Source organism: Rhincodon typus, chromosome 30 (assembly GCF_021869965.1).
Source record: "Rhincodon typus isolate 14 chromosome 30, sRhiTyp1.1, whole genome shotgun sequence".
In the NCBI taxonomy this organism is placed as follows: Eukaryota; Metazoa; Chordata; class Chondrichthyes; order Orectolobiformes; family Rhincodontidae; genus Rhincodon; species Rhincodon typus.
This window is the reverse complement of record NC_063361.1, coordinates 8,590,916-8,612,856: the sequence shown is the minus strand read 5'-3', so window position 1 is coordinate 8,612,856 and position 21,941 is coordinate 8,590,916. Positions and strand designations below refer to the sequence as shown.

Here is a 21,941-nt window from a genome sequence, read left to right as displayed (position 1 = left end):
TGAATATTTATCTCTCAATCAACTTTGCTTTTTTTTTAAAAAAAATGAAAGAACTGTGGATCCTGTAAATCAGAAACAAAACCAGAATTTGCTGGAAAAACTCAGCAGGTCTGGCAGCATCTATGGAGAGAGATCAGAGTTAACGTTTCAGGTTGAGTTAACTATGATTTCTCTCCATAGATGCTGCCAGACCTGCTGAGTTTTTCCAGCAATTTCTGTTTTTGTTATTGTTTTAAAAGAACTGTCCATCTTAATGTTGCTGCTTATGGGAGCTTGTTATGTGTAAATTGGCTATTGTATTCCTAACATTACAACAATGGCTATATTTGAAAAGTACTGAATTGGTTGTAAAACACTTTAGGATATCCTAAAGTATATTCCAAATGGAATTTCTTTCTTTCAGCAACTAGAAGTTTTAGAATCTGTGTATGTTCTGTCTTTGCCTGCACATTCGGTCACTTATTGAAGCAACTGATATGTAAAATATTTGAAAACATCTTTCTTCTGCTCTGAGTTACATAATTACAGCAGTGAATTGTACACTTTGGCAGTCTATACAAACTATCATGACGTAAAAGTTTTGAGTACAACACTTCATCTCATCATGGATCATGAAAAATACACTGTACAAATGAAGACGGTCCTCACTTCTTGTTTGCACTTTATCAATGAGGACAAGGCCTTCTGTCAAGCTCTCAGTCACGTATAGGCCCTGCTTCATCTTGGTGACATCTTGTTTTCTTACTTCTATAGAATAAGTGATTGTTCTCAAACATTCAGAACTTTCAAATTACTTCAACAGTCATCAGTCTTGCCTTAGTGTTTTACAAACCAGAAATCATTCAGTAACTGCAAGCATGGCTTGCTAACACTGATCTTTCAATGGTAACGTTTAAACAATAACTAGTGAATTTGACTATTCATTGTTAGCAACTGCCTGTTCAACCTCTTTGCTCAAGTGCAATATAACGGCAGCAGTGGATTTTCTAAAAGGTGTAATATACAGTAGAACAGATTAGAACCTACCCTTACTTGACCCTAGGGAGACCATTTCTCTATTTACAATATGCGGAGGAATTAACTGATTTCAAAACATACTCAGCCTTTAAACATGAAGCTGCATGACGTTGCGCCATCAGCTGCATACAGGAACTTACCAATGTACCCTCCCACATCACCTTGCCCCTGAACACACTACCTCCCTTCTCTCAATCTGCCTCCCCCCTCCCACACTACCTCCCCTCTCTCAATCTGCCTCCCCTCTCTCAATCTGCCTCCCCCCTCCCACTCCGCCTCCCCTCTCCCACAGTATCTTCCCTCTCCCACACCACCTCTTCTCTCCCACATAACATCCCACCTTCAGCCCCAGTGGAAAGATGACTCTCTGTATATCATGAACACCCAACCCTGGTCTCACAGGGATGGCAGGGAAAAGAGAAGCAAGAGGCAAAATTCAGAGGAAAGAAAGAAAAACCATGAGAATTTCCTCTCAGATCCCCAAAGGCAAATCGAGAAAGGGTCTGCTGGCTGATATCATTTGTCCCCATTACCCACATAGCTACTACAACTTGAGATATCTTCAACTAACAGGAAGCTTCTCCAACTCCTTCATGAAAGTCTGAAACTAATCCACTCTCACCACATGCACCAGAAACATATTGCAGACATTTTCAAGACCAAACTAAAAACTAGAAGGCAGTAGATGTGGGTAACAGTTGAGTGTGTCATTCCATTTATGCCCTCAACTTAGAAGTCATTATATAATGAAGCATCCTGTGATAAAAAATATTTTTTTTACTTGTAGTAACATTCTGTCAAAGCAAACAGTCTACATCACTTCCATTCACTTGTTAAAATGCTCCAGTCTCATTTGGAGTGTCATTTGTTTTGATCTTCAAAATAAACCTCCTTATAAACCTGAATGAAAACAAAGAACTGCAGATTCTGGAGATCTGAAATGAACAAGAACAGATGGGTCATTAGATCCGGAATGGTAACTCCATTTCTCTCTCCACATATGCAGCCAGACCTGATGAGTTTCCGAGCAATTTGTTTTTGTTCGCTCCGTACATATGTAACTCAGTCACTTCAGTACTACTCTGTGTAGCTTAATACTGCATCCTCCACAGCCCTTCCACTACACATAAACACGCATTTAAGTCCATACCTAATATAAGAATATTATACTGAATAATTGTTAAAATAATGGCTAGTGGTCCTCAAGTCTCCAAGGTTTCTGAATGGCATGACACAGCATGGACAGCATGTGTTTACTGGGCATTATAAAGGAAAAGACTCCACTTTATATAGTGCTTTTCATGTCCTCAAGTTATCCCAAAATACAGAATCCCTGCAGTGTGGAAGCAGGACATTTACCCCATTGAGTCCACACCAACCTTCTGAATAGCGTCCCACCCAGACTCACCCCATCCCTGTAATCCTGCATTTCCCATGGCTGATCCACCTAACCTGCACATCCCTGGAGACTATGGGGCAACATAGCACGGGCAATCCACCTAACGTGCACATCTTTGGACTGTGGGAGGAAACCGGAGCACCCGGAGGAAACCCACGCAGACATGGGGAGAATGTGCAAACCCCACACAGACAGTCGCTAGAGGATGGAATCGAACCTGAGTGCCTGACGCTGTGAGGTAGCTGTGCTAACCACCCAGCCACCGTGCCACCCCAAAATGTCTGACTACTTTGAACTGTCGTCACTTGCAATGTAACCTGCTCAGTCCCATGTAAAGCAATTTGATCATGACCAGAAAGTCTATCTTTAGATCATGGTTGAAGGATAAATTTTAACCATATATTCTGGTCATCTTTTCAATAGGTGAGAGGGAGGACAAGGTCTTAGTGTAATAATTCAGTAAAAAGACAGCACCTCTGACAGTGTAGCACTCTTCAGCATGGCACTGCAGTGCCAAGCTAAATTTTATGCCAACTCTGAAGTTCAGGAATGGAATCCATAATCTTCTGACCCACATGTGACAGTGCTACTAGCTGAACATTAGGATTACAGCATCAGAATCTTTATTGTGGTTGGTCACCGAGCTGGCTCATTGTTTTTCTGCAGATGTTTCATTCCCTTGCTGGGTAACATCATCAGTGCAGCCTCCGATGAAATGCTGTTGTGTTTTCCCGCCTGTTATTTGAACTCTGGAGTCCGTTGAGCTGGATTACCTCACTTCCAGTTTTCCTTCGAGCTCTATGTGTTTGTTGATGGCTTTCTTCGTGGAGTACCAGGCTTCTAGGAATTCCCGTGCCTGTCTCTGCTTTGCTTGTCCCAGGGTCTTGGTGTTGTCCCAATCGAATTGGTGGTTCTCCTTATCCATGTGGATAGAGCCAACCAACCACAACATCCACAACCCGAGCTACAAATCTACTCTAAAGCCTTACAGAAGCTTTATACTGGCAGATCTTGTGAGACAGTCAGAGCATCTTGTCTCTGAGCCAGGAGCTGAAGTTGAAGTCTCATTTCAGATCTTAATGGCCAAGGAAGATGCATCTATAACATGACCAAACAGCTTAAAATTTGAAACTCCCACCAACACATGCCAATGGCAAGAGCAGGGTTAATGAGAAAGAAATTGCATAGCTCCCGCCTACAACACAATGTAAAAATGTATCTGCTTGAGCATCTCAGATTCCACGGGAAACTGGTTAGCTCACATGGAAGGATGGCTGGCATAGCATCAGATTGGAGCCAACATCACAAGGTTTTATTCCCCTTTGGATGGGGGTGAATTTGGTCTCCTTGCTCAACCCATAGCGGCGAACACAGAGCTGTGGCCCAGACCTGCCTCCAGGCAGACAACTCAACATAAAGAAATCTTCACATGCAATTACAAGAGTTGCTACAAATTCTAATGCAATGTCAACCTAGCAGGTTAGAAATCTACCCCAAACCATGGATAAGAAACCTGAGACACTCAGCCAGTGTTCCGCTGATTAAGGTCCATCAGGTTACCTCCCCTTTCACTTCTGACTTATGTAAAACTTGCTGCCCTTGCCAATCAAGACCTATTTGGGCAACCAATGCTGATGAGGGCAGGGTTTAGTGCTGTGATCACTGGCCTACAACTCAACCAAGTTGTTTTTCCTATTTCTGCATGCCAAACTGTGCCTGATTAATGGTTTGGTTAAATTAGTAACTCATGGTGTGGGGTCTGTATCTCATTTACTCAGTGCTACAGCAACTCTGTAAGAAGCTTTGGATCCAGATGCCGGTTGGCACTGAGACCAAGCTAAAGGGAAAAAAAAAGTGCCATGTGATAGATTTTAACACCGAGAATTGCCCAATTCATAAAAATACAAAATGCTCTTCAGTCAGAGGAGGTTGCTTTGTTTTGCAGCTTGTTAAAATCTGAATACTAAGAAATGATGCATGTAAAGAGGAAATTAAAGCAGACAGCATAAATCTGTTCTCATAGCTTGTTCATGGGATCTATTAATTGCTTTCAAACTTTATTATTCACAACTTGTAACTGCACATTTTCTTTGGAGCGTGGTTGGGAGTTTCACTGTCCTTGAACTCTCCTCCCACCTTACTTCAACGTGCAATAGTTACACGTATGACATACATTTCAGAAATTGTGATAACCCACATGTGCAGTCCTAGCAGTCAGTGAACATCCCAGCAATTTCCCCCATTGAAGAAAGCACCAAACCACCATCCCCAGTGTCTGCCAGCACCACTGCACTCTCGTGAAACTAAGTGTGCAACACACCACGCGCACTGTCACAGTCCCATGATACATTCCTGAGTGGTGACTGGCTTCAACACGTTAAACTCCAGGGGGCCACCTCAGCACAAATTGACACATTTATTATTAGTCCTATGTGGTTCCAAGCTGCCGAACTCTGCAGTGCAATCTGCACTTCAATTACAGCTCAATGTCACAGATTCAGCATCCACCAGTCTTCTGCTACCTATCTAGCCTGATCTGCACATCAAGCTTTTTCAAGAGATGAAACAATTAAAGAATGAGATAATTAGAGGAAACAGGCAGAGGATGAGCTATCTGTATATATATTTATATATGCAGCTTTAGAAATTGCTCAAGGACAACAGATTATTTCTCAATAATCTTTGATGTCTTTAATTCTTCTGAAAAAAAAAGCACTAGCAGCAGTTCACACACTTAAATGACAGAAAGTAAATATTATATTTTAAAACTTTAACAGTTAGATTTCTGAGCTCCAGGATAGTCACAAGAACATAAAAATGCATGGACCTAAATAAGGCTGTGACCTGTTAAGCTTCTATTTTCCATGTGCCATTTGTAATTTAGGGTCATGGTTTATGTTAACTTGCCCAATAAATCTCCCAAAGAAAGTCTTACACAACATTATTTCAAGGGAAACTTCTGCACAGAATAACCACAATGCCAAACCTAATCAAAGAAGTCAGTCTGGATCTGGAAAAAAAAGGCACAAGATGAATGGAGGCCTCTTAAATCAGAAAAAGGACAAATTAGGTTAAGATACCTGCCTTAAAACTTAACCTTGTCTTGTCTCCATCCATGGGTCCTGCTGTGTATTTCAAACAGTTTCTGTTATTATGCTAATCCCTAGGTTGGATTATTATCTTATAATAATTTCCAGTGCTGATTTTTTGAAAAATATTCACAGGGTGTGGATGCTACTAGTGGGAAATTCACCCTTGCGATGGAACCACTGCAGTCCATGTTGACAATGTACTCCAATAACACTAATGGTTTTTTAATCCAAGAATGACTTGCCGGGACATTTAACAGGCCAGTTAACTTTATGGCTGTGTGGGGCTACAGTCACATGTAGAACAAACTGCGCAATGAGTGCACGGTTCCTTCAATAGAAAGGTCAATAATAAACCAATTGGGTTTTTTCATAGCCACCATCGCTAAATAGTCTGTGACAAGAAACAACCTGCATTTATATGCCTTGCATGACCTGAGGATATCGTAAAGAGCTATACAAAAGTAATGAGATTCTTTCAAACATCTGTCAATGTCTTGGTGTTGGTAGTAGCTGCAAGTCATTTGCAAACAGCAAAGCTCCCACAGACAAGAAAAGTGACCAGTGAATCCATTTAGTTGCATGTATAAATGATCCTCACTCCATTAACTGCACCAATAAGGACGTTTCTCTGTTCATTTTTGGGTTTTATCCTTTCCCCATCCAAGTGTGAAATTGAAAACTGTGACAATTAGTTGTTACTTTTCTCACAGGCTGTGCCAAGCAGAGTGAAATGTGCAATAGTGCCAGCTCTACACAGGCCACTGGATGAAGCCATACATTAGGGTGCCAGGTATATCTGATAGCAGCTCTTTACAAGGGTGATAGGTGTTTTGTAGTTGTTGTCATCTACCTAAAAAAAGTAGCTTTCAAAGTATTTGTGAAGAGGACCCCTATAACTTCAGACATACACCAGAATGGGGGACGTAGTGACACAGGGCTAATGATCCAGAATCCCAGCCTAATGTTTTGGGGACATGGGTGCAAATCTCACTGTGAACTTTGAATTACACAAGAATCTAAAGTTTCTTTTATATAAAGTTAGCGTGCTGGCAATCATGTAACTATTGTTGATTGTCATTAAAAACCCATTAGGTAGTTCCCTAATTTCCTTTAGGGAAGCAAATCTGCTATCTTTAACTGATATAGCCTACAGTACATGGCCATTGGGCAGTATCGTGGCTCAGTGGTTAGCACTGCTGCCTAAGTGCCAGGGACTGGGTTGAATTCCAGCCTTGGGTGACTGTCTGTGTGGAGTTTGCACATTCTCTTGGTGCTCCAGTTTCCTCCCACATTCCAAAGATATGCAGGTTAGGTGGATTGGATCATGGAAAGTGTTGGGTTACAAGGATAGGGTACGGGAGGTGGGTCTGGGTGGGATGTTTTCAAAGGGTCAGCATGGACTTGATGGGCCAAATGGCTTGCTTCCACACTGTAGGGATTCTATGATACATGTGACCCACGGGAAATGTGGTTAACTAGGAACTGCCCTCTGGGCAATTAAGGATGAAGAATAAATGCTGGCCTGGCCAGTGACACACACTTTGCATAAATGAATTTAAAAAAGGGCCCCTGAGAAAATACACAGGTGCTCTCTCAAGAACACAAGAAGAACATAAGAAATTGGAGCAGGAGTAGGCCATCTGGCCAGCTCCGCTGTTCCAGAAGATCATGGCTGATCTTTTGAGCCCCACTTGCGCGCCTGCTCACTATAACCTTTAGTTCCTTTGCTGATCAAAGATCTATCATCTTTGATTACAAACATTCCCAACCAAAGAGGCAATTTTGAAGCATAGTCACTGTTTTGGGCACTTAAAGACACTCATTAAACAGCCCTGGATGATGGACCCTATTCTTTAACAAGCCTTTAAGGAGACGGAGCAACAATACAACATCAGAATATAAGACTTTTGCCACTCCTCCAAATCCACGTGTCACAGCAACATTTTTAAAGACATATAAATACCAGAAACAAGTGGAGGAAATGCATAGCAGTGCTTCACACTGCAGTGAATGTAAGCAGCCCAAATATGCCTCAGAGCTCAGGTTCAACAATATTTAGAGAGAAGGAAGTCCTTATTTTCTATTGTTGCAGAAACTCCCCAAGACAGTGACACTGCCCTATTCATTACTGGTTTCTCAATGTCAGCCACACCATGAACGAGACTGAACAGAAACAGACAGAACACAAGAATGAAGTCAGTAAAGTGTGAATTGACTCAAGACAAGATGTACCAGAAGCTGATTTAACACAAAAACAGATTAAAATGTAAAAGCAGGGACTGTTGGCATTCTGAGTCAGGGAACAGTAGATACTACAAAGGATAGGTTACTCAAAGAATGAAAGAAGAAACAAACTAATACTTTCTTGTCCACTTTGGTCACTGTGTTTCTATTGAAATGAGAGGGTTACAATAGCTGAAAGTTGAATGCTTTAATCACTTCGAAAGCCAGAATGAAACATTAAATTTCAGTCATTCCCAACTTTTAGTAAATCATACTGTAAAACTGTGATAATACCAGTTCAAACATTAATATCAATCATTGCTACTGCTGCAACTAGGCGTCATTGTTAGAGTACAGAATCCTCTCAGGAATAAGTACTTGTTGTGAGTGGAAACTGGTGTGAAAGTTGCCTGTATAGATAGGGAAGTGAACAAGCTTTAAGAGTCACTGCCTGTGCGGTGTTTTGAGGTCTTCCTTTTAAGACAGAGATGAGGAGAAAGTTTTCCACTCACAGGACCATTAGTCTGCACAATTCTCTTCTCCAGAGACTACTGGAAGGTACATTGTTGAATCGGTTCAAGACTAGGTTGGATAAATTTTAGATGGACAATGACGTTGAGTGGTGAACAGGAAAAGGAAGTTGAGATCACAGTCAGATCAATCATGATCTAACTGAATAGCAGAGCAGGCTTGAAGGGCTAAATGGGGTACTGTTGCTCCAACTCCCATGTTCCAGTGATCCTGGGGCAATAAAAGGCATTGCGTGAATGCAAGGCTTCCTTAGTGGATGGTGGATAACACCGAGTAGATATTGGTTATTGAACCAGGACTGGTGACTGGCAGTTACAATAAGCTATAGGAAATCCATGCCTTTGGTAGATGACAAATTTCCCAGGCTCCTTTGTATTGACAGCAGTCATTAGGGTCAAAGTTGTTATATGTCCATTCTTGCTACAATTGCTTTGACTGCAACTTAATATCATGCCATTTGTGTTTGCAACAAAAATGCATCACGCCACAGTTAATCTTAATACTGTGATATGTCGCATCAATTACCATTGGTAATGATTTGTTCCCCGACAAGGTCATTGCTTTAGATATAAGACAAACATACCCACAAGCAATTTTAGTGTGTACAGGTGCATACTGTGGCCACATAAAGTAGATGAAAAAATGCCCCTGCCTATGGCAGAATTACCATTTCCTGCTTCATAATCACCATTGCCTTGACATGCACACCTTAAAACCTCTTAATACTTTATCTAGTGTTTAGCAAATGAGAATTAGAATCTTCAACACATTACAGCAGAATAGGTTTGGACTTTTCTGACAGGATAAATAACCATTAAAAGATGCATTTTACCCAATGAGAAACCTGTTTCATAGATTTTAACCAGTGATACAGCCTGACTTTGTTAATTCAATAGATTTTCCACTATTCAATTATGATCACTTTATAATTTGAATCAAGCATTGTAAATAAGCCAGCTAATTGAAAATTCATGCTTTAAAAATTGATAACTTGAATTAAACAACTTAAAAGGGTCATATTACGTGTCAGCAAGTAATCAAAAGAGCAATTATTATTCTTCTCCTTTGGGCTATTTCATCAGTGGTATTCAAATTCATGTCTATACAGTGACCACAGCTTAAAGACAGACTTTAGACGATTTAGCCACAAGATCTTTGAGCAATGGATCTATCTACTGAAATAAGTTTGTGTCTCAATTATGATCACTGTAACGGGACTGTGTCAGACAGAGCATGGAACTCTTTATCCTGGATTATCTCCACACGTGTAAAAGTGCCGGTCCTGGAGATAAATATATCACTCAATATAATAAAGAACACTACTGCCCAAGAAATGTCTATCAGAAAAGTGACTGTACAGCTGCTTAACTTGCTTTTGTCTTCTGATCTCTCCCACTCTTGTAACGACAAATGCTTTTTAGATTGTGTCTGACTGACCTTAATTGCTATCACAGTATTTAAGTGGGCCATGTAGTTGGGTTAAGATTTGACGAGCAGATTCATCAGGAGTATACATACAACAACTGAAGAATTAATACAAAAGTACGGGCTGTTTTAAAACTGTTGCGTAGAGTTAACATTTATAGTTCTCCTATGAATACTGTAAAAGAGCAATTGGAACTGGCCAGGACTAGGTTAGAGGCACTGACTGTATAAACACTAAATGGTTTCACTTGAACATACTAGGTTTCTGTGTAAACTTGGGCTTGGGGATGGTGGCATTCTCTGCTTTAAATATGCTTCTAACATAGTCAACATTTAAACAGAGTTGAACAGGTGTTTGACCCAGACATAGGCTTTGGATTCACACCCAACTGTCCGACATGCACCAATCTTTACAGTACTAAGTCAAAGATTATGGACCACCTTAAACTTCATTGGAGTCTGCATTCATGGAGGTATAACAGGGATGGTGTTTAAATTTATCAAACTGTGGGTTTAAGTCTCCTTCAACTCTCCCCTTAAAGCAGTTCAGGTACGGGATGCAAATCCATCTGCTTTCTTAGGGTTTTTACAAGCTCTTTCCCCAGCCCAGGTGTGCATTGTGTAAAGGCTGCCAATTCTGACCAGCTGCACTCCTGAAGATTTCCATTTGACACATCTCCACTGCCTCACCTTGCAAAGCAGCTCCCATATCCCCAAATACAACCCCCATGTCCAACATCCCTGGGGGGAAAAAAAGAGATCAGACAGTCAAAGAAAATGATAGTTTTTAAATCCTCCTAAATTTATCCCAGCAATCCTGCAGAGGGCTGGCAACTCTACCTGTGTCTATGTGAGTGTATGTGACTGAGTGAGTGTGTGTTTTACTCACCAACACAAGGGAGAATCTCTCCTCCAGCTCGTCCTCGTTAACCGGCATGGGCTGTTTGGGAACAGTCGCCTGCGGGCACCTGATTTCTTTCCCCGGGGACATATCCATACCCCCGGCTGCATTCCCCATCCTGGAGCCGGCAAAATGTTTCAACACGTTGAACTTCACACTATCCAGGATTGAGCACCGGTGACAGTCCGTGTTATTTTTTCAAAAAAAAAGCAAAAATGAGAGAGAAGGGGCTAGAGAGAGAAATAAAAATCACACGAAAAGCAAAAGCGACACGCTCACCCTACAGACCAAAAAGAAAATCCTTTAAGAAAGAGACAGTCTCCACTTTCTGCTCTCCAGCCCTGTGATCCCGTATTATCTCCCAGCCAGTAAAATCCATTGCTTGGTCTTCACATCTGCTGGAGAAGTCACAAGCGGCAGCATCAGTTTGATGGCTTTAGAGTGTTCCTCCTTATCCACAGGAAGGAGAAATGGCAGTGTGTATTCTGTCTTACACACACACACACAGACAGAGAAAAGGGGAGAGAGAGAGAGAGAGGAAGTCAGGCTCACAATGAAGCAGCAAGCAGCACAGTTACTAAAAGCACCAGCGACAGATTGGGGTTTCCTGTTCTGCACTGACTCTCTCGCTCTCTCTCTCGCTCTCGATCCTGCTGCTGTTGCATTCAGCTTGTGCCCTGGATTGCAGACACCTTGCGCGTTGAAGGGGGTGTGGAGGCTGGTCAAGGTCTCTAGTCTATTTTGCACATTGCAAACCCCCAGTCAAGGCACTATGCGGATCGCTCCTGCATTTAAACGCCCCGTCCCAGACTATGCAGGCTGATCGGCTGCACTGGGCTGCACCCACTGATTTTAAAGCAGGATCCCTGGTGAGGGGTAGAGTGGTTTCTGTCTATTGCCCCCACCCCCAATCTTTCTCCCCACCCCACCCAGCCGCAGTTTGCAAACTCCTGGTGGTCTCTCCCTGCAAAGCTTGTCCCCGGGGTTGCAGTTGGGTTGCACTCAGGCTGGGCACTAGGACCTCTCGGTACCGCTGTACCCATTGCCCAGGAGCTGCCAGTCTCAGCAACATTGGTGCTGGAGGCAAGAGCGTCCGCATGGTCCTAGCGCCCTCTCTATTGTTCCTGGCTCCCGTTAGAAATGGCTGTTATTTGTGGCTGGGACGTTCATTATGGCTCGAGATTCCTGCACCACGCGAGGGTACACAGCTTCCTTATCTTTCAACCTCCGCTGGAAAACTTTTCCCTGTGAGACCAAAGGCTGTTGGAGCAAATGCCACTCAACATTGCCCAGACTGCAACAGAGCACTTTTGCTTGCCCATTGATAGGTTGCTGTTGGCAAGATCTTGTGTGGTAATTGGCTGTTGTGTTTCCTTCATTACAACAGCCTACCCTTCAAAAATATTTAATTGGCTGTAAAATTATTCTGAGATGCCCTTAAATTGGTGAAAGATGTTATATCAGTGCAGGATCAGATACAGTTTCTATACGCTAACCATGACTGGCCATTTTTTCGTAAATAAACAGCTCTTGACATCCGGGCTGTATTTGACTCATTGTAGCATTAAGGAGTCCTAGCTAAGGTAAAGTCAATGGGAAACAGGGGAAAACTCACAGCTGGATGGATTCATACTGGCACAAAGGGAAAATGATTGTTGCTGTTGCCCCAGGCTTGCCAGTGGAATGTGGGTTGTTGGAAGTCAGTCATCTCAGCTCCAGGATATCTCTGCAGGAGTTCCTCAGGGTAGTATCCTAAGCCCAACTATCTTCAGCTGCTTCATCAATGATTTTCCCTCCATCATAAGGTCAGAAGTGCGGATGTTTGCCAACGATTGCACACTGTTCAGCACCATTCACAAATCCTCAGATACTGAAGCAGATATGTTCAAAGATCTGGACAATATCCAGGCTTGGGCTGACAAGTGGTTAGTAGCATTTGCACCACGCAAAGGCCAGGCAATGACAATGCAACAAAAGAGAATCTATCCACTGTCCTTTCAACATTCTATGACAATACAATCAGTCAATCCCTCACTATCAACATCCTGGGTTACCATTGACCAGAGAGTCAACTGGACTAGCCACATAAACACAATAGCTACTACAGCAGCTCAGAGGCTAGGAATCCTGCAGTGAGTAACTCACCTCCCAACTCTACAATGCCTGTCTACAAGGTACAAATAAGGACTATGATGGAATACTCCTCACTTACTTGGATGAGTGCAGGTCCTATAACACTCGAGAAGCTTTGCACCATCCAGGACAAAGCAGCCACTTGATTGTCACCATGATCACAAACACTCAGTCCTTCCACTACCCCCTTCCCATTCTCAGTAGCAGCAGCGTATAACATCTACAAGATGCACTCCAGAATTCACAAATTTCCCATCAGCACTTTCCAAATCCATGACCACTTCTATCTCAAAGGACACAGGCAGTAGGTGCATGGGAAAACCACCACCTGCAAGGTCCTCTCCAACCCATTCACTCTCCTGACTTGGAAATATATTGATGTTCCATCACTGTCGCTGGGTCAAAATCGTGGAACTCCCTCCCCAATGCGTTTGTGGTTTTGCCTACACCAAATGGATTGCACCAATTCAAGAAGGCAGCTCAACATCTTCTTGTCTAGGGCAGCTAGGGATAGGCAATAAATGTTGGCAACACTCACATTCCCTGAATAAACAAAATACAAATCTCAAACATACCAGTAAAAGTAACCATAAAGATCTTGGATTGTTTTATGATCCTGATTGTTCCCTGATTTCCTTTGATAACAGAACTGTGGCCTAAATCTTACTTCAGTGTCACATGAATGTGATTGACTCTGAATTACTCTGTAAGGTTTCAGGCTGGAAATTGGGATGAGCCAGATTGGCTCTTGTTGGTTGGCACAGACACCATGGGCTTGATGCTTCCATGCTGTAAATCTCTTTGTTGGAATGTAACCAGGTCTTTAGAGTCAGATGTGGAGTTTGGGCAGTGAATGAAGTCATAGTGTCATAAAGATGTACAGCATAGAAACAGACCCTTCAGTCCAACTCATCCACTTCGACCAGATGTCCTAAATTAATCTAGTCCCATTTGCCAGCATTAGGCCCACATCCCCATGAATCCTTCCTATTCATGTACCCATCCAGATGCCTTTTAAATTTTGTAATTCTACCAGCCTCCACCATGTGCTCTGGCAGCTTATTCCATACACGCACCACCCTCTGCATGAAAAAGTTGCCCCCTATGTCCCTTTTAAATCTTTCCTTTTTCACTGTAAACCTATGGTCTCTAGTTTTGGACTCCCCCATTGCAGGAAAAGACCTTGTCTATTTACCCTATCCCTGACCCTCATGATTTTATAAACCTCCATAAGGTCACCCCTTAGCCTCCAAAGCTCCAGGAAAAATAACCCCAGCCAATTCAGCTTCTCCCTATAGCTCAAACCCTCCGACCCTGGCAACATCCTTGTAAATCTTTTCTGCACACTTTCAAGTTTAACAATATCTTTCCTTTAGCACAAGAGACCAGAGTTGAAAGTCAGAAAGAACTACTTTGTGCTGGTTTTCTGCGAGCTTCCCAGCTCCTCCCAAGGGAAGATCTGAGCAGAGACTGCAACCCCAGCCAAATAGTGGCAAATATCTAATAAATCTTTGTTGAGTGGGCAATTAGAAACAGAGTTCCATTGACAATTCAATATTGAAAGCATCGCACTGGCCCTACACTATGTCAAAAACTCAGCCATTCCGAGAAGGTGCCTGTGGAAGAGGAGGTTGGAGAGGAATGAAAAGAAGATGTGACCTGTTTGCAAGGAGCAAGCTTGTGGAGGTAGAGGTGTACCATTACACAGGCATTGGCCAAATCCAGTGTGCAGAGATGGCTGCTGGTTCCCTCAGCCTTTTCACCTGGCTCTCCGTTCTAACCTTTAGCCTCAATGATATACTGCTAAGGTCCACCACATTGAAGGCCAGTAGCTCCCAGACCAGATCTCCTTCATCTTCCATCTTCCTGCCACCTCCAACTGGATACCAAACATGGAGCAGATTAGACAACTAATCCCCTTCCAGAGAGTTAACCTGCGAGATGCACTGCACTACAGGCGGGTTACACATAGAAATGGTCCAGAAAGGCAAAGTCTTCAATGAAAATTCAGCCCTATGATTCTGCTGTAGCGTAGCAAGCTACTGAATGGTATCAATCTGCCACTTTAAGACAACCAGTGAACTGCAACATATGTTAGCCTTTCCAGTGTTATCAAACATTCATTTCAAAAACTCCTACTCTTAAAAAATCAATAAAGGTGATACGAGGACACCGCACTGTCACTAGTCAAGCAACATGTCTACAAGCTAAATAAAAACCACAAGATCTGCAGATGCTGGAAATCAGAAACAATAACAGAAGTTTCTGGAAAAGCTCAGCAGGTCTGGCAGCATCTGTGAAAAGAAATCAAAGTTAATGTTTCGCATCCAGTCACCCTTTCTCAGAACTGAAATCTTAACTCTGATTTCTCTCCACAGATGCTGCCAGACCTGCTGAGCTTTTCCAGCAATTTCTGTTTTATGTCTATAAGCTCCCCTTCACCTGACAAGTCACTAACAAAGTAACTTAAAAGGACACTCATTACAATAACAGAAACTTGCAGTGATAAATCAAAATATTATTATCTGTGTCTAAAACAGATTTTGTATTATGTGGTGCCTACTGTCTATAAAAAGATCCAAATATATGCTGGATACTACATGGTCCCTCTTCAGGGCCAGATTGAATTGTCATAGAATCCCTACACTGTGGAAACAGGCCCTTCGGCCCAACAAGTCCACACCGACCCTCAGAGCATCCCACCCAGACCCATTCGCCTGTAACCCATCTAGTCTACACATCACTGAACACTGTGGGCAATTTAGCATAGCCAATCCACCTAGCCTGCACATCTTTGGACTGTGGGAGGAAACCGGAGCACCCGGAGGAAAGCCATGCAGACACGGGGAGAATGTGCAAACTCCACACAGACAGTCGCCCGAGGGTGGAATCGAACCCGGGTTCCTGGCGCTGTTGTTGTGCTTCAGGGCTCCCATCAATTTTCACTCGATTACAAACCATTGCACAGAAGCTGCTTCAAAATGAGTGGGAAGTTCAATATTGAGGGTTAACAGTTTGTATTTCTTCCAAATCATAATTTGTAAGGTATACCAATGGGAAAGACATGGATGGATATGGACCAAATCCAGGCAAATGGGACTAGATTAATCGTGAAAACTGGGATGGGCAAATTGAGCTGAAGGGCCTATTTCCATGTTGTAAATCTCTATGACTATGACTGAATGTAAATCTTCCTAAAGAGCAACTTTCCTATTAATCTCCAAATTGCTATCCTCTTTTCAGAATCATTTGAACCTCCCCCAGTCAAGGGCTCCCTCTTCCCACTCCGCACAATCCTGCCTCCATTGCCCTTAGATTCCAGCTCTTTGGCTTCTCCAGGTGACAGTGCAGGCAGTGAAGGCAAAGGTAACTCCCATGAACCCAGTGAGGGAAAATATACAATGGGAACAATGAAATTAACATGCTAATCCTTTTAAAGTGAACAAACAATCAATTATAGTGTTTCCAGCTATAAATATTTATCTCCGCATGTGACATTATTTGAATGGGAAGATTAGTCTCGGTGTTAGTCCCAGTTTTAAAAACAGAATATGTTGCAGATCAGGCAACATCTGGAAATAGAAATTTCAAGGCAAGGGGGTTGGTTTTTGACTTTGTGTAAAATGGGTGATGGCGTGCCAGCTCCCTGCATGTCTTTAATTTCAGATTCCTGGTCTTTACAATTTTCCCTCATTATGTTACTGCATCAATGTCAATATTCAGTCTGGAGAAGTATATCCAACAAATAAAATGTGGAGCTGTATTTTACATCTAAATATTATATGATCAATAGCTGCACCCTGAAGTGAAATAACAATTATGCAGACAAACTTGAAAAGATCATTCTTTTCACTTTAACTTAGTGAAACTCCTGCGGTTGTAGGTTTCCTACTGTCGTTATACTGATTCATGACTGTTTCAATGCCGTTAAATCCTGATAAACAGGCAACTTCAAATTTGTATGCATACATATATAGAGTCAGAGATTGTATAGCCATGTATTATAGATGCAGTGGAGTCCCTTATTAGCTAAAAATAATCACTGCTAAATTATTTAAGAGCATGGATGCAGTATTATTGAGAATATATAGAGCATCATTCATCAATCCAAGGATGCTACATGAAATTCTGCCATTTTCTTCATTTACCACATGCACCATTTGCTGATGCATCAGAGAGAGAAAAGATGACAAACTACATTTCTATAGCACCATATCATATCCTCATGATATCCCAAAACACTTCACAGCTAATGGATTATTTTTGAAGTGGATTCATTTGATCATAGGAATGACGATGGGCCATTCGGCCTCTTTAATCTGTTCAATCTTTCAACTGTATCATTCAGTGGGAGTCAGTTAGCTGGATAGCTGGGTTATAACGGAGAGTGAAACCAAAAGCATAGGTTCTGTTCCCACACCAGCTCAGGTTACCCTAAAGGTCTTGTATTCACGACCTCCTTCCTCAATTGAGGTATGGTGACCCTCAGGTTAAACCACTGCCAGTTGACTCTCTCTAATGAGAGAGTAGCCCTCTAGAGCTACATAATTGTTGATCTGAACCTCAATTTGTTTATTCATCTTTACTCCAAATGTCCCAAAACTGATAACTAATCAATCTTACCTCTTCCAGTATTGAGAATTTTAATTGATTGAGCCTTGATAACCTTTAAAGCGAGCAAATTGTAGAGTTTTGCTGATGGTTGTGTGAGAGTGTTTCTTGATCTCACTCCTAAATCACTCAGGTCTAATTTACTTTTCGGCCTACTACCTCTGCACTTTCTCACTACAGCACATAGTTTTTCTGCATCTATTGTATTGAGTCCTTTTGTCATTGTAAACACTTTAATTAGATAATTAACAAAAACAGAAATTGCTAGCAATACTCAGCAGGTCTGGCAGCATCTGTGAAAAGAAAGCAGGGTCAACATTTTGAGTTGGGTGCCTTCATCAGAACTGGTGAATGAATCAAATAATTTCTTGACTTTCTAAATTTAAGAGACCACATTTGTGCAACCTGTCCTCGTGATTTAACCCCTAATGTCCTGATATAATTCTAGATAAAATGCGCCGTACCCACTCCAAGATTAATATATTCTTTCTGAGATTTGGTACCTAAAACTGAACAGGGATCTCTTAATAGGATTAGACTGGGTCTCCGTACAACTAAAACAGCACTTTCTTACTCTTACACCCATAGCGATACGGAGTTAGCGATAGCACTCTTGAGATAAAGGAATCATTCCATTAACATTTATAGTTGCATTTTGAACCTGTGCTTGTACCTCACTTAGTGGATACCATTCAGGAAATAACAGCTTTTGTCTTTCTTTGATTCAAAGTAGATGACCTCTCACCTTGACCCATCTTGCGCTATCTGCCACAGTCTTGTCTACTCTGCTCTACTCTAAGGAATAATGTTATGATTAAAAAGGCAAACTTGTCTTTTCCAAACCCACCAAATTTACTGTCCTTAAAATGATGTCCCTTTAACTTATTATTGTGAGGATTTTAATGTTGGATGTTGTACAGCAGACTCCAAATTGTCCTTCAATCATGTGAATTTATTACAATTTCCCACTTCTGACCACCCTTCCCAACTTACTTTGTCTGGAAACTGTTCTTTCATCCAAGCCATTGATATATCTGGTGAAGAGATCACATAGGTTGAAAGTGCTGGACTTTGAAAGTTTTCCAGTGTCACATTCACAGCAGCAGTGTGATCTTATCTGACATCACCAATTAAAAACCTATCTTCTGGCATGCCATCCGACTAGGGGCAGTGGGCAGCTTTGGACATTCAGTTGTGGATATAATATTGCCCCTTGCAGGAGCACCTGGCTGGCTTCCCCAGTGTTGACAGAGTATTGCTGAGGGGTAAACAGCAAGGGCTGAATGCATGTAATGGGTCAGGGATTGGGTGGCACTTGCTTCACCCCGAACAATATCAAAGGTATCATTATCAAGGTAATGATTAGGCAGCAGTGAGAACCAGATATAGGAATGTATTACTAGTTTTGCCCATAAACATTAAAAAGCCTCAAGATCTCACCCTTCCATTAGGCAGCCACTTCCTCTGAGTTACTGGAAGGAAGCCACATCTGAAAGACACTGGCAAAATAATCTTCCAGTGGGAAAAGTGCTGAAAGCTGATTCATTACCTACTTTAATTGGTTTTCCAATTTAGGTTTACTGGGAAAAGAGGCTGAAGGTAGAACATATCAGCAAACAGACGTGACAAGAATTGGCTCCTGAATATTGATGGCGTTCAAGAAGTTTGAAAATCTAGTTAAACGTTGCAGAGTCACTGTTAATCAAGGAGGGATTGGTGCATTAGTTAAAGATGACCTTCATCCAGGAGATTATTTGAAGAACAGAGACCTAGGGGTTCAGGTACATAGTTCTTTGAAGTTTGCACCACATGTAGGCAGGGTGGTTAAGAAGGTGTCTAGCTCGCTTGCCTTCATCGTGCAAGCCTTTGAGTATCGGAGTTGGAACATCATGTTGATATTGTACAGGACATTGGTGAGGCCTCTTCTGGAGTACAGTGTCCAGTTCTCATCGCCCTGTCATAGGAAGGATATTATTAAACTGGAGAGGGTCCAGAAAAGATTTACCAGGATGCTGCCGGAAATGGAATGTTTGAATTATAAGGAGTTGCTGGATAGGCTGAAACGTTTTTCACTGGAGCGTAGGAGGCTGAGAAGTGATCTTTTGAAGATATTTATAAAATCATGAAGGGTACAGACAAGGTGAGTGGCAGGTATCTTTTCCCTAGATTGGGAGATTTCAAGACTAGGGGGCATATTGTTAAAGGGAGAGGAGAAACTGAAAAAAAAGACATGTGGGACATTTTTTTTAACACAGAGAGTGGTTCGTGGGTGAAATGAACTTCCAGAGGAAGTGGTGGATGTGGGTATAGTTGCAATGATTAAAAGACATTTGGATAAATACATGAATAAGAAATGTTTGGAGGGATATGGGCCAGAAGCAGGCAGGTGGGACTAGTTTAGTTTGAGATTATGGTTGGCATGAACTGGTTGGACCAAAGGGTCTGTTTCCATGCTGTATTACTCTATGACTCTTTTAGGATGTAGAATACATCTGGGCAGAGATGAAGAATATTGTGCAAAAAGATTCACAAGTGGGAATGGTCTTGAATCCCTCTAACAGTAGCCATAACGTCAGACAAAAAAATTATTTTCATAAAGATTCAGCAGTAATCATGGATGATTTAATCTGCATACACACTAGAAAAATCACATTAGCAATCTTTGCTTGGGACAGAAGTTCCTGAAATGCTTTTGAGGTAGTTTCCTAGAGCGGCATTTTCTGGAGAGACCAGAGTGTGGGTTAATTTAAATTTGGTATTTTATAATATTACAGTATTAATGAATCATAATGTCACACTAACATCACAATAACCGTAATTTTGCATCCTGTACAAAATGGAGAAAAGTGGATCTGAGACCGATGTTTTAAATTCAATGAAGGGAAGCGAAGGGGGCATGAAAGCAGAATTAATTAGAGTGAACTTAGAAACTGGGTTAGAGTGTTGGTCTATTGAAAAGCAGTGGCACACATGTAAGGATATATTTCAGAATACTCAGAATAAGCATAATTCCTATTATTAATAAAATTCTAAGGGGCGGACCCACAACCAAAGGAGCATCAAAGTAAAGGGTGGCACAATGGCTCAGTGGTTAGCACTGCTGCCTCACTGCACCACGGATCTGCATTCAATTTCACCCTCAGGTGACTGCCTGTGTGGAGCTTGCACGTTCTCCCCGTGTCTGTGTGAGTTTCCTCCAAGTGTTCCAGTTTCTTCCCACAGTCCAAAGAGGTGGATTGGCTGTGCTAAATTGCCCATGGTGTCCAGGGTTTTGCAGGCTAGTTGGATTAGCCATGGGAAATGCAGGGTCACAGTGATAGGGTGGGGTGGGGGGTTCTGAATGGGATGCTCTTTGGAGGGTCGGTGTGGACTCGATGGGCTGAATGGCCTGCTTCCACACAGTTGCGATTCTATGATTTGCGAAAGGTGAAAGTATGTGATTGTACAAAGACGGTTGAAGAGAATATAATGAACTGCAGAAAATGGCTTAAAGGTTAATCTGGAGAAAGAAATTACAGTACAAGAAGAAGTTAGCTAAAAATGTGAATACAGATGGTAAGAGTCTCTTCAAATAGTTGTAAAGGAAAGAGTAGATAAGATGAGTGTTGAACATGTGGGGAGTGAGAACGGGGAGTTAAGAGCTGACAATAAGGAAATGGCTGACGAAATTGATAAATCTTTTGCTTCTGTATTTACGAGAAGAGTACAAAAAATTTCCAGCAAATCAGGATGTGGAAGGGAGAGAAGAACCTTGTGAAATGACAATCACCAGGGAAATGGTACTGAGTGAACTGATGTAGCTGCAGACTGACAAGGCTCCAGGTCCTGATAAATTTCATCCCAGTACTTTAAAAGCAATAGTTAACCAGGTAGTAAATATGCTGGTGTTAATTTCCCATAATAAACTAGATTTTGGGAAGGTTTCATTAAACTGGAAGGTAGCAAATGCTCTAGAAGGGAGGATGTAAAGCAGAAAAAAGAAAATCATTGTCTATCTGAGGTGGGGAAGGTTTAGAATCAATCATTAAGGAGTTAAAACTGGGGACTTAAAAAATTCAAGCTATGAAGAAAAAGTGAGCATGGTTTCATGAAAGTGAAGCCATGTTTAAACAATTTATTGAAGTTCTTTGAGAAAGTAACATATGCTGTGGATAAAGGGAAGTCTGTAGATGTACTACCCTTGTATTTCCAGAAGGCATTTGACAAGCTGCCACGTGAAAGTTTATTGTACAAAGTAGCAGCATATGGTGGATGAGATAACAAATTGGCATGGATAAGAGATTGGCTGACAAAAACATTGATGATGTATTAATGGGTCTTTTCTGATTGGCAGGATACGATGAGTGGAGTACTACAGGGATCTGGACACTCAACGTTTTATAATTTTTACCAATGATGTAGATGAGGGGAATGAAAACATTGTAGCAATGAGTTTAACAAGCTACATAGGTATGCATGTTGTGAAGAGGACATAAGGAATTTTCAGACAGGTTTGGATAGGTTGAGTGGAGATAGTAGGAACTGCAGATGCTGGAGAATCTGAGATAACAAGGTGTAGAGCTGGATGAACACAGCAGGCCAAGCAGCATCAGAAGAGCAGGAAGGCTGA

At 41.8% G+C, this 21,941-nt stretch overlaps 1 protein-coding gene across 3 annotated transcripts in view; it reads right to left on the bottom strand.

The window, feature by feature from the left end:
* The window catches only part of fmnl1a (formin-like 1a), a 294,620-nt gene extending 283,443 nt beyond the window's left edge, over positions 1–11,177 (bottom strand). For 2 of the 3 annotated variants that reach the window (XM_048614674.1, XM_048614676.1), the window contains exon 1: positions 10,577–11,174. In XM_048614674.1, coding sequence (XP_048470631.1) covers positions 10,577–10,705 — 129 coding nt within the window. In that variant the 5' untranslated portion in view covers positions 10,706–11,174. Of the gene's footprint in view, positions 1–10,576 lie in introns of all 3 variants that reach the window. The other variant, XM_048614675.1, reaches the window with a different exon arrangement.
* Between the last annotated feature and the right edge of the window lie 10,764 nt (positions 11,178–21,941).